This window comes from Euwallacea similis, chromosome 6 (genome assembly GCF_039881205.1).
Source record: "Euwallacea similis isolate ESF13 chromosome 6, ESF131.1, whole genome shotgun sequence".
NCBI lineage: Eukaryota > Metazoa > Arthropoda > Insecta > Coleoptera > Curculionidae > Euwallacea > Euwallacea similis.
The window spans coordinates 7,006,899-7,020,705 of NC_089614.1; the positions used below are offsets into that span (position 1 = coordinate 7,006,899).

Here is a 13,807-nt window from a genome sequence, read left to right on the forward strand (position 1 = left end):
TTGTTCATAAATGAAAGCCGTAAATGACTTACACATTTTTTTTCTAAAGTAGCTTAGTTAAGGACCGCACGAGGATGTATGACTGGTTATATTCCATTTTCCTTTTTTAAAACTAGGTTTAACGATTATAAGACCACGAACCGACCAAAGTTTCAAGTTTTATAATAAAATTTAGTGTCACATAAGTTGGTAATACAGTTGAAAGATGTTGAAAGTTTTGAGAATTTTAATTGGAAATTTTAAAACAATGTATTAGGTCTGTAAGAAATAAATTACTAGCGATTTTGAAAAAAATAGTTCTTCTCTAAATATCAAAGCAATCAAAATATTAAATCCTAACCTAACCTAAATGAATGAATAAATTTTTAATACTAGCCATTGGGCTTAGGCACGAACTAATTAGAACTCGAAGTCTTGATAACAATAAAAAAAGATTTCTCATTTCTTCCACGTTTCACTGAACTAAAAAACTAAAAAAGTTAGATAGAGGAAAGCCTTCGAGATATGAGTTTCTCCCTTAGTTAAAAACCATAGGTGATTTTTGGCATATTGACGCCTATTAATTTGTTCCTGTAGATTATACCTAGGAAATACATCGTAGAATAAGGGTACTCAAGTCAGGAAACTTTTATACATAGGTTTCACATTTGTGGTTCTTAAAATTTATAATATGTGAATTTTTTTAATTTTTATGATATTATACTGATTATCCCGTTATAATGTTTTATAATCGTTATGCATTTGTGTTGTGTATCTCTTTAATCCTAAGGAAGCTTTAAAATTAAAGCGAAACAAAACTTAACGACGAATCCCCATTTTTAATTATCACCTAAACCTATCAAATTCCAAAGAAATAGAGTATTAAAAGAATATTGGAAATATCTCTAAATTATGAAATATATAAGTTTACACCTTCAACACTTCACCATATTCTTAAATTTCTATCCTTTTTCAAATACTCTAATATTAACGGGTAATTAGGTACAGTTTAGGAGCTAAATATAACACAGATGTTTGACCGTGTTGCTAATCGATATTTCCAAATATTTATTAATGCCGTTTCTAGTACTGGATGATTTACAAATTTACACACAGATGTATAGTACAGAGAGCGAACGTCAAATATATTTTCAGAATATGAAAACTTCCATATAATATTTATGATGTTGCGTTTATTTTTTTTATATAATCTTTCAACATATGTATAATTTTGAACTGTACAGAGAAATTTCAATACGTTCTGCAACAGACATCTCCATGACACTCTGCCAAAAGCATTCTGCCAATAACGAAGCAAAGACTCTACCAAAAAGCTGTATCTACATTAAAACTAATAAATTTTCACTTAGGGTTTCATTTAAAATATAAAATTTATGTAGTAGTTTTTGAATGTTGATTCTCAGCCTGCATACATAATTATTACATTCACATATTTATCGAAAACACCACGATTAACAATTGAATCTATGCCGATGTTGTTTCCTTTGAGATTATCAATATTCAATGATATTCAAAGGTATGTATGCATGCTATCAAACAACAATGCACTGACAACTATATTTGAAAATACGATGAGTTTGGTTTTTTTCTATTTTCAAACAAAGCTTAACACTATTTACCCAGTTCTAAATGATCAAAAAAAGAATATGCTTCAAAACAGTGCCCTGTGGCATTCAGATTTTCACCTGTAAAGAAGTATTGCGTCTACCTCGAATCTTAGCACTCTACATTCTATCTTCTAAGTCGCTGAACATTAAGAAAGGATTTATGGGAGACCGTATTAAAACTCGCCGCCAAATTCAGAAACATATCAGGTCTCCACATGATCTAATATGCTCGAAGATAGCTGGTAGATAACATTACTAGTGCTAAATCCATTTGACCACCAAACTGACGGTGTGTTCAAAATTTAAAGACATTTTTTGAACATTTTAGTAACTGTAATAATGGACATCAATACATAATCAAGTTGTAAGTAAAGTTGAAAATTATAAAAATAACCCATCCAAAAAAATATTTTGATTTTATATGAAACTTTGAGGTCGAGTTTTCAATCATAGCTTAAGCTCAGTTCTCCTAAACTGGACTCTAAGTTCATACAAACGCACAAAAGGAATTGTTTCTGCAATGTATTTCTTATGGACACCCAATATTTCCAAGAGTCGAGTTTCGATAAACCGAGTTCAAGCCATGATTCAACAACTTGGTCTGAGTACGCTTATTGTATTTTTTTAAGGTTTTCTTATGAGAATATTATAATATACGCTCAACAATTTCGTTCCGCTCTAGACCCTCGAAAGGTACATTAGACATGCTTCGAAAAATGTAATAACTTTTAATAGTTTCTTGAGGAAATATATGCAAGAGAACGAAATTAAATTTTGCTCTAACGTATACCCGTTAACCTCTATGCATCTCCTTTTATCTCTTCTAGGAGGAAATATTATTAAAAACGTGATATCATAGATTCTTGTTGAACAAATTGTTTTATTCTTCACTCACCGGGAAAGAAGTATATATTTTGTGGTCTTAAGGGTATTTGATTACTTCGCAAAGACGACCTTCTATGTTATTTGATCCTTGTGCGTAAAGCAAATTATTTATATATATATAACGAAATATATTCTTTGTAACCGGGGAATCTGGGTTTCTGAGGCTTAACGAGGATATGGCTTCCCTTTGTGAGGATCCTCCGTATTTATGTATTTCCAACATCCCCTGTTGAATCTCATTCTCCATCATAATTTCCTTTTCTTTGACCGACCCTTTTGGTGCGCATTGTAATCAAATATCATGCACTTGATTTAACAGAGATCCTTGTCAATGAATGTGAATACGCAACTTTTCCAAAATAAGAAATATTCAATTAATACTTTACTGAGGTTAAATGAGCGAACAAAACTACGATAATATAAAGATGCCAAAAGAAACAGGAACCGGAAAAGAACAGACCTGGAAACTTTTACGGCCAGAATCAACATCTGAACTCTAATTATATAAGAGGAGTTGCGGAGTATTTAAAGAATGATGAATTGGCGGTCTCAATAACTAACTCCAAAGTGGCATTCTTTTAGCTTTATCAGGAACTAATTAGGGGCGAAATCTTCGAGTTCTGAGAAAGAAAGACGTGCCGATAGTAATTAAGTTTATGAGTCGAAATATTACAATGCTGCATCTTTTGGGAATTTTTCATTTATTTCACCATTCAATGAGAGTTAATAGCATTAATGGTAGCGACTGCAAAAATGTTGTGTGATGGGAAAAAACTTGTTTTGATGTGGAAATTATTGCGATGGAAAAACTCAAAACGTGCCATTAATAAGTAAATGGGTTTCTGATATAAAACCCAGCACAGAAGTCATTAGAGGGTGCTTAGAAGGCCAACTTTGTAAAACGTAAAATTCTAAATAAACAGGCGAAGTGTCAGATCAAAACCAGTTATTTTCTTTTTCAATCTGTTCCGAAGTAATACGCAAGTATTAAAAGTAAATGATGATTACAGAGAGAGCGGCAATGATAATTGAAAACGACAAACCATTTTTAGCCTTGTAATTTTGTTTCAACAAATAAACACCAAATGACTCCCTTTAAAATTCATTTTTAATGCTCGTAACGTCCATTTGCCACTGTTACATTTTAGCTGGGATAAAAGTGAAAAAATCTTATAGCTATCTCGCTAAGCTGCAATAAGTCCCGAATATCCTGAGTTAGACATATTTTCCGGCTTACAGTTGTTTCGCAATATTGTTCCAGCAGGATTTTTTCCTTCCTCCACACATGTCCCGTTCTAATTTTTTAGAGCTACGCCATTCTTACAGCAAACTCCTTTTGTTCGCCGGGTGTTTTCCAGCAAAACATAAATATTTCCGTGATAAATGTTCTCTTGATTTCCACTTTTTGCTTAACCTACACACAAGTTTGTGTTCAAACAAGATACGCCATTAGTATGTATATGATATAAAGAAATTCGGGAGAGACTTTTATTAAGGAAATATAAATTCTTTTTGTGTCGACGACAGGCGAAAGTCAATATAAAGGGTCCAAACAAAAGGTCTAAAAAGAAAATTCGATAAATTCATTTTGCGTCCGTGTAGCCGGAAAAACCTAACCTAGATCATATCTGGTACTAAAAAAGATTAGAAGAAAAACGAAGCAACATATCGCTACACGCCTCCGAGACAAAAACCCTGACAACGTAAAATATATTTAGAACAAATCAGGCCGCCCAACTTCTTCTACCTAATAATTTTAGATGAGTAATGGTTTATTCGACTGATTTAGAGTTGGATTCTGTTTATGAATATTATGTTTAATCAATTGGAAAAGATATATTTTATTATTGTCAGTAATTAATTACTACTTGCGCTCTGTAACGTGGAAGACACATATAAAAAAGAACATATAAACAGAGATTTTTACTAATCATAAAATTATTATTGTATTTAATGCAACCAAATGCATATGCATTTTTCCAGTTAAGAACCTCATAATGTACTCTTAGCCAACCCTTACCCGATATTCCTATAGTGATGAATCAAATTAAAACGGAGGACATCATAATGATCGTGAAGAGTGGTTCACATTTGTTACCGACTCGGAACACTCATCAGATCATGGCTAATAGAAATTTTTGAGATCTTTAAATTTTTAAGAATTTTCTGTGATTTATCTATTATTCAAGTGCTTTAAGATCTCCTTATAATTGGCCAGTAACTTTTCCAAAGTTGGAATTTTTGAACCAATAAAGAAATTCCTAGCGGTTTCCAGGTTTTTTGAAAACTTCTTTATCCTCTATCAAATCTTGAAAAGCGTCACAAATTTCCAGAGTATCTTTAACCTAGAACAAATGCATAAATACGTTCATAGAATTGAGTAGAAATTCATCTAAGTTCACGAATTTTCTTAGATAATTCAAATACTTCCGGAACATAGTTTTCATTGTAGATACATTCCTTAATATTTCTGGACATTTGGAAATTTACATATTATTTGATCAGTAACTTCTCAAAATTTGAAACTCCCGAAGAGAATTAGGGGCCTTCGAACCTCTCTTTAGGGCGAAGAAATTTCTAGGAATATCTGGAAAGTTTTGGGGGTTTACAATTTTACTCAATTTACTGTGTACTAAATTTCGTAATACTCCAAGACAATTAACGACCTCTGTGATATTTTAGGAAAATCGAATAGTTGAATATTCAAATTATTTCAGTTATTTGAAAACAAATCTCACTCTTATAAAAATGCGTTTTTTTTTTAAATTTTGTTTAGTGACCTATCAAATGACAAATTAAAGATGCGGTTTTCAATGGATCCCTCTTTTCTTATTATTATTATATTTGGCTTGTAATTATAAACATGTAACATATTTTAGTGTTCAAACTATTTTTAAGATATTGTAAGATGTAAGATTTGTATTTGAAATATAGCAGTTTTTATACTTTAAAGGCACAAAAAATTTGTTAAGGTTCCTTCGATAAACGAAACCACGAAAACAATAATTTGGTTTACGAAAGTGAACTGTATTAATTTTCACTTATTTTAATAATGACAAAAATGGGCCTAAGTATGAATCGGGAGTTTGCTTAGTTTGGCGAATTACGAAGTATGTTTACGTTTACATGATTAAAGCGAGCACTGTTAAAAGAGCGCAAAACTATTTCGCTCGCCCTTTAAGTACTAAACCTGAGGAGTTTCAAGTAGGGGCGCACCACTACCAGGAACCCTTATGGGTTATGCCATCGGGTAAATATCTATACAGGTCACTTTTATTGGAGTATTGCAGACCCACCGAATTGCAGATCGCGGCAACAGTCCAATTTAGAAAGCTTCTATTGATAAGTAGTGTATTTTCCAGCTATAAAGAACCCTTCGATATGGCCTGATGGATAAGGTTGTCTAGCACTCAGATGGAATCTTCTAAATAAGTATCGATATACATGGTAACTCAGGGGATATAAAATACGAATAGATTAACTAGGCAAATTACCCAGAAACAATAACTTAAAGTCCTTAACAAAATCCATTCCAAAAGGTTTGGAGTGGAACGAAATAATTTTCACATTCATATTTCAATTTTTCAAGAAAAATCAAAAGACTATAAAATTTGACAATTTTTGTGCTAGAGTTCGATGTTTAGAATTATTGTATTGAATAGATGAGATATTGACGTGTAAACCGTTTCTGTCTAATAGACCTAGGCTAGAAATTATATGCTTTAAAAGTGTCAAAACTGCTGTATTTCAAATGTATACAGGGTTGCTTTTATACATATTGATAATTGAACAAAGAAATAAAAATTGTACAACATATTGTAAAGTGGATTTTGCGTGTTAAATTTTTAACCCCACATTAACTTTTATTTTGTTAAAGTTACAGCTATAAAACTTGATACAACTAAGACTTGATTTCCTAACTTGACTCTAACTTATGTATCAATTAGTGTATATAAGCATTAATTTTGATAGCTTACTGCTTACCTGCAAATAGAGGTTATTGTGGTTGTGGAAAAACAGAGCTGTAAAAGTAGAAATTTTTTTAATTTTGGAATTTTTGAGTTAGTTAAATATGGGAAAACCATATTTAAAGATGGCAACCCAGATATGTCACTGTTTTTTATATCACTGGGAAGAAAACGACATACACAATATACTTAATTAAATTGCTTCTTAATTTCCAGTATTTCGTACTACCTAATATTGTAATCTAAACGTAAAAGAAATGTCACATAATGTAAATTTTCCATTAAATTCTAATTCCGAATATCGCTAAGGGCGAGATTTGGAATTAGATAAATATGTATTAATTCTTCTTTCAATACGTACGTTTTGAAGCTGAATTTTCAAACATATACATCTATCAGCACATGTAAATTTACTTTTCGAATGAACTGTATGGTAATTAAAATTTAAAAGGGGTTGTCGGTCAACAAACTTCGATTAAGATAAAGTAGGACGAACCCTTGAATGGAGTGAGGGCAATATCAGCCGAACAAATGAAGCAAAATTATGCCTTTTTAGGAAAAGGGGATATGTATATAATCCCATCAGATCGGTAAAACGGGTCATTTGGACCCAATACCAATTAAACGGGAACAAAGTTGATTAACTGAATAATTCGAGGTGAATTAATTTTATTGTTTTACCAAATTAAGTGGTATCCCATGTGTAATTACAAGTACTTCGAGCTTCGGGGTTTCGAATTAAGTTAAAACTTGATCATTTAAATTTGCCAGTAGGCCCTTTTCATTAAGTATTCGATTCAAAATCACTAGTTGAATTAAACTAAAAGCCAAGAGGAATTTTTATGTACAGTCATAAGATTAATACACATGAATCAATGACACAACAGAAAACTTGCAGCTAAAAGGTGGCAAATTATAAATGCCACAGGGGTAATTTTTCATGAACTTCTGTGTCCTCTTCTCTTTATTTCTTGTAATTTGTAACTTCGAATTTATTTCTTTCCGTCAGGATTTTATCTGACATCTAAGCCATAATAAAATCTATTTGTTTGTTGTGAGAGAATTCCTTGCTTCTGGACCTTTGTCTGGATAACTATGTAGGTTGAAGTAAGTAGTTAATCAAATACTTTCATTCGCCATATCTCCGTACATTGAGGAATTTATTGAGCTATTTCATTTTGAATAGAATTGTGTTTATCTGTAGAGTGTTTATTGCCAAGTAAACTCACTTAGTGAATTATTCCTGAAAGGAAAAATTCCATTTCATATTTAATAAAACTCTTTTTCTCTTAGTACTGGCGTAAAACTGTTTCTTAAGATAATGACAAAGGAGTTGCCGATTTTGGTCCTAAGATCCCAATTTAAGACCTCCAAGGGTTAGCCCACTATCCCTTATTTCAGAATATTAATTTCCTTTACTGTTTTAATTAGACAGTTAACTAAAGTATATCTATTACAGCTTTGGGTCAAAGGATAGCGATCATAACCATTGATTTAGACAAGATTGTAAGGCATTGAAGGTATCGGGTTTAAATTAGTGAGGTGATTTGATAAAATTTCTGTCTGGCCATTTTAGTGTACGACACAAATGGGCAACTTAGGCGGAGTAGGTGTGTGGAAACACGATAGGCGTCGGCTTTTCCTACATTTAACGAGCTAACTAGCTAGTGTTAAACTGTGGAAAAAATGTTTGTTTTAGCAAATTAATGAAAATAATTTTTAAAGAAAATCTCCTATTATTGATATGGGACACATTTTGTTTTTTCCCCTTCTTTTATTGAAATAAGACTGTTCTGAAAGTGTGTAAAAAAATCACGCTAACACCTTATATAAACAGAAAGCCTATGTTTCTGTACTCGGTTATTATTTTTATATTGTCAATTTTTCTACCCATCTCAATGTAGTATTTTTCAACATATTTATTGATCCCCTGTCTGGATAAAAATATTCAGTGTTTATAACTAAATTTTATAGGGTGCATGCACATTTCCCCATCCTGAAATGTCAATCATAACACGTCCGAGAGCAAATTAATCAATCATTACCGTAAAACGCTGAAGGCTACTTGTCAACGCAAAAACAAAGTTAGCCATAACCTAAATTATCTGGCAGCTGATACACTACGCAATTTTAATCAGTTTTTGCAATGGAAAAACATCCACTGGGAGAAGCCTAGTTATTATTTTTTGTGTTAATCATCCGTCCGACGAATGTTTCTACGGTTAACCAATAGTTAGTTAAAAAGGAAATCCCATTAACTAACGATTTTTAGGCTTAATTGTCACTAAAATATTTCCCTTTTTGTTTGAAATATGTTTGGAAAATCATGTTCCTGACTACAGTTAATGACGCCCGAAATATCTGGATTAATGGTTACCCCGACAATTTCATATAGTATTATATAATACCGATTTAAATATTTACAAGTATTAATTTGAGCGTAATATTTCATATATATCATTAGACAAAGTATGGAACGATATAGAATGGAGTGTATTTAACATACTCCCAATTAAAAATATAATACAGCTGGACAATAAATTGCATTGTGAAAAAAAATTAAATTGCTTCAATATCTGCACATAATCTGGCATTAAATTTGCATTTATAGCGTGTAATTCAAAATATAAATATTTTTAATACTTAATGCAATTTTTGCTGTGGATGTTGCTGTTGCGCACTAAACGTTACTGATTTTATACAATTTATATTTATAGGTCGAGAGTTATAAATCTATAGTGGCAAATTTAGTATGTTGATGCATTCTATGAAGTATTGTGAAAAACTAATATTGCTGGGCTTTCGAGTAGTACTTGGTCTAAATGTTTGTTCTCTTGGTAAAATCGAATTTTGCGTAAAATTAACCCACTGCGTAATATCAGGAAGTGAGAAAAAAATGAAGATTTAATAAAAAAATAGTCCCTAAATGTTTGTCCGATCTTTTATTACGCTTTACTTCAGATTTTGGCGTGTTGGGGGTGATTGATTTTCCAGCCAAATCCCTTGGTGTTAATTTATCCGCGGATAGTCCCCACTTTATTCCACTATTTTGAAAACATGTCATTGGAGTGGATTACTAATGTGCCGTTATTCGCATCTACGTCAGGAGATGTAGGCAGAGTAATGGTGGAATAAAGTGCCCCTTAGAAATTTGACACAATACTTTGTTCGAATTTATTTTCCCGAGGTAACCGCACTGCCTGGATATAATAAACCATCCAAACACCCCCATAATGAGCGAATGAGTAGTTTATTACACGTACATACATAGATAGGTTATTGCAAGCAGAATTTCCATTATCATTTTCAGCAAATGACAAATACTCATCTCACTAAACAAGTGAATATGCATTATTGTCTGCACATTAGTAATGGCTGGACGGTATATAAAGTAAAATCAGCCATCCAAGCAATCTACTTAACGAACTTCTAGTCATTAGTTGGGCACATGAAATTCAAAGGGACAATTAATATCAATTTATACGTAGATTTGCATTGCTCATAACTCCGGCAACTTGCCACACATCTAACACTAATTAGCTTATTATAACATCTCCGCTCTAACTGTGAGAGTTTTCCCTTATGCTGTCGTGAGATGATGTCGCATTCCTACTGTGAATGAGATTTTAATTTGATTGTTAAATATAGGAAATGTTTAATCAAAAATATGCATTGCAGGAATTTAAATCACTTAATAGCAAGCAACGGCAACCCAACAAACATTTACTATAATTATCTTTTAATTTATATTACGGGCCTTCAAATTTGAACTACGAAAAACACATTTGGTCTTTTATGATTTAAAGTTTCGTTGTCCAAATACAGGGTGTTAAACTTTATTGGTTTTTTAATTACAACTCCTAGAGTTTTTAAAATATTTGAATCAAATTTTGAGCGCATATGTACCTTTAGATCATACATACACTCAATTGTTAAACTTCAATGCGTCGTTTTATTACTACTAGAGTAGTTAATTATACACAATTATACATACTACATATAATTACACATATATTGTTATACATGTATGGTTATACGGCAACCAATTATTCAATAAACGCGGTATTAATATCCTACTTGACTCTCACTCAACAGACAGAGATAGGTTATAGCGTGGTTCTGTCACTAACATCGGGCTTGAATTTTTGAAACAGACAGCTCGCATACCTACTTCCAACAATACTCCATGAGTGGCGGGCTGCATTCATACGTCATTGTCAAGCTTTAAAATTGGAATAATTAGTTATTTTTTATGTTAAATGCAAAATTATATTTTTTTGAAGAACCTTGACCAACTTGTAATCAGCAGAAAATTATTATTACAATGTGGTGTATTAATGAGCGATTTATAATGTCACTTCTATTAACGCGTGAGCAAAGCGAATACGTTAAACCGTTTCCGATTATTAATCGCCTTCATTAATACATTTGTCAGTTAAACAACTATTGTCGGCGTTAAATTTAATTTTATCCGATAGAAACGGTACGGTGAAAGCGAAATTTTTGTTTAAACAATTAAAAACAATATGTATGGTAACGAAAAGATTTATAGAAATTCTATAAACTCTAAACCAAATGTGTACGAAATCAAAACTTTTCTACAAAAATATATAACCGTTTCATTCATATGCTAAATTACATGGTATAACACATACATATGTATATAACATATACACAACAAGAAAAAAATCATGTGAATGTATGACCATCATTTCTAATTTGGTATTTCATGAAAGTCAATGATATTTTGAGCAAGTCCATGGGATTCAAATGCAAATTTGAAATTTAGATTTTCTGGATAATTAAGGAACCATTTCATTTACCTTCCCCGTATTTCGATCGATACGAGGTCCCAATAGCGAATTGTGACATTATAAAATGCAAATTGTTGTAACTTTCCAATGCGCCGTTTACAATGCTACAGTTTTTTGCTTATGCTATTTAAATTTGGCATATACCACGAAGGGCAAGCAAGTTTTTAATAAAACAACATAACTTTTGAAATAAGTGCCTGAAAAACGATTTTCAAGTCTCTAGAATCTTAATTGAAGTATCTAGGTTCAATATAAGATATAAGTCAGTCTTTTGAAGCGAAAACAACAACTCGTAAATTCCAAAATTTCAAATTCAAAAATCCAAATTACAAATCGGAAAGAGGTAAATATCTACTTTTAGCCACTTTTCAAATTTTGACTGTCGATATGTAGTTCGAAAATTTTTTGGAGTACATGGAGTTGAAAGATACATCAAATTAATCAACTCGACGAGTTTTAGAACCCAGCTCAAATCCGCTTGTAATATGTCAGTTTTTTTAGTTTGAGCCTGCTTCACCTATCTGGCAGTTGCACGCGTGTGCACGTTTATTCATTCCCTTTACATATCGCCAATTGCGTACTAGTAAATTGAACGTAATGTACACAGAGCGGATATGATATGTGAGATGGAAATTGAATAATTTATAATGGGAATCAACCTTTATACTGAAAATTTCCTAAGAAAGACGAGGAGTAGCACTTAATTTTTTGCGACCTTTTCAACTTTGAACGCTGATTTCTCGGACACCCACGGAGTAAATCAATGCTGTAAAAAATCACTTTGATAACTCTGATAAAGGTGGCACAGGTTGGGTGGTAATATCTACTGTAGTTTCTGAAATAGTGAATACCTTACTCTTGAAATTCTAATCTAGTTCGTGAAATAAAAAAAAAACAAAAACATGGACTCCCTGTATTACCATAAATATAATATTTAACATCCCACTGTCGAGGTTACAACAGTTGTTATACGTTTCTGTTTTAAGAGCTTTTAAAGAAAGCAATAGCGGTAATGGACATTCGAAAGTGTCATTTCAATTATAACAAGAAAAGTGTTAATTAGGAAATCTATAGGTTTGTTGTCAGTTAAAAATTGTATTTGGACGCACACAAACTTAAACTTTCTTGTCTAAAATTATATGCATTCATATGTGTGAGTCAAGCTGAAGCCGGCAAACTATCGAAACGTCGAGTAAGCCCAAAAGGGGCGAATTAATTTAAGTTGTAATTGGGTGGCTAATGAGCAACCATTAGTGTCATTAAGAAGGCGACCAGGTTTAGAGAAATTCCAGAAATGTGTCAGCGGAGATATCAAGATTTTATGCAGATTCCCTTTCCCACCTTAAATCCCAAATCCTGAATAATTACCCCGCGTTAACACTTAACCATAAATAATAAGATTTGGAAACTAACCTGCGCTGCGTGTGAGAGCGGGGAGCATACAAGCTGCTAAAACGGGAAAATTCCGATTTCACCATCTCTGTCATTCCGAGGCCGAATATCTTGGAAAGTGTAATGAGCAATTCCCGGTTTCAGTTTTAATGTGATTATTCCTGTACTGCAGTGACGTTGCTTTCCTCCATGGTAATGATTCAGAGAAAAATGGGGAAGTTACGTTGTGCATGAAACCTTTTTGGAGAGGACCGAAACTCTAGGCTTTTGTGCGGATTGCGCGAAGATAGGACAAAAAATTTATCACATTGTTATGTGCGGTACCGCAAAAAACAAAGTCGCATTTCCATATTAATCAAAGGCAATAAAATCCGGCAGAGGTATTTTCAACACAAATTTCATGTGTAGGCCAATGAAACTACTTGGGTCATTAAATCTACCAAAAACTTACCTGTGCTAAGCTCCAACATTATAACCATCCAAGTAGAGAAAGACAGCACTTTCGTTGGAATGATGACACTCATCTTCATCATTGAACAACTCAACTCTCGTTACGAACTAAATCACTGCACTTCACTATTAAGATATTGAAACACGAATCGCTCCATATTGTAACATTTGACACTGTTCACTTTAGCATTTGCACCGATTGCTGTGTGCTGTGGGTATCAAGGGCTTTATTTTATTATCCTTGGGATACCGCGAGCTAAAAAGAAAAAATAAAAATAACCACGCTTTTGAAATGATGCGCCCGGAGTTGTCTATAGATTTGCACTCGTTGTTGGATCCGATCTGGAATCAAAAAGAAATCCTGTTAGAAAACGGTTTTCACACCAAGCACATGAATCCAGCAATAGTGTTTTGAGTTTATGTTTTTATTTTTCATTAATTTAAACTGGAAAACAATATGAATTTAAATTAGAAACTAAGAAAATAAAGCTCCAACAAGCATTTTGTAGAAAGCAACGGTTAACATTATAAAACTCCAGAAATTGATATTATTTATAAAAGAAGCAACGAGTGAATGATACAAAAAATCTAAACATGCAACAAGGTATTAGACTAAATTGTACGGACCGAACTTGCCTAATTAGGTTACCAGTTAGGCAATTAAGATCCTTACTAGCCATGCTAATAGTTT

At 32.5% G+C, this 13,807-nt stretch overlaps 1 protein-coding gene across 1 annotated transcript in view; it reads right to left on the reverse strand.

Annotated features, from left to right (window-relative positions):
* The window catches only part of LOC136409462 (lachesin-like), a 191,233-nt gene that overhangs the window by 176,245 nt on the left and 1,181 nt on the right, over positions 1 to 13,807 (reverse strand). Inside the window, exon 2 of the mRNA XM_066390959.1 lies at positions 13,118 to 13,458. Coding sequence (XP_066247056.1) covers positions 13,118 to 13,199 — 82 coding nt within the window. The 5' untranslated portion in view covers positions 13,200 to 13,458. The remainder of the gene's footprint in view (positions 1 to 13,117; positions 13,459 to 13,807) is intronic.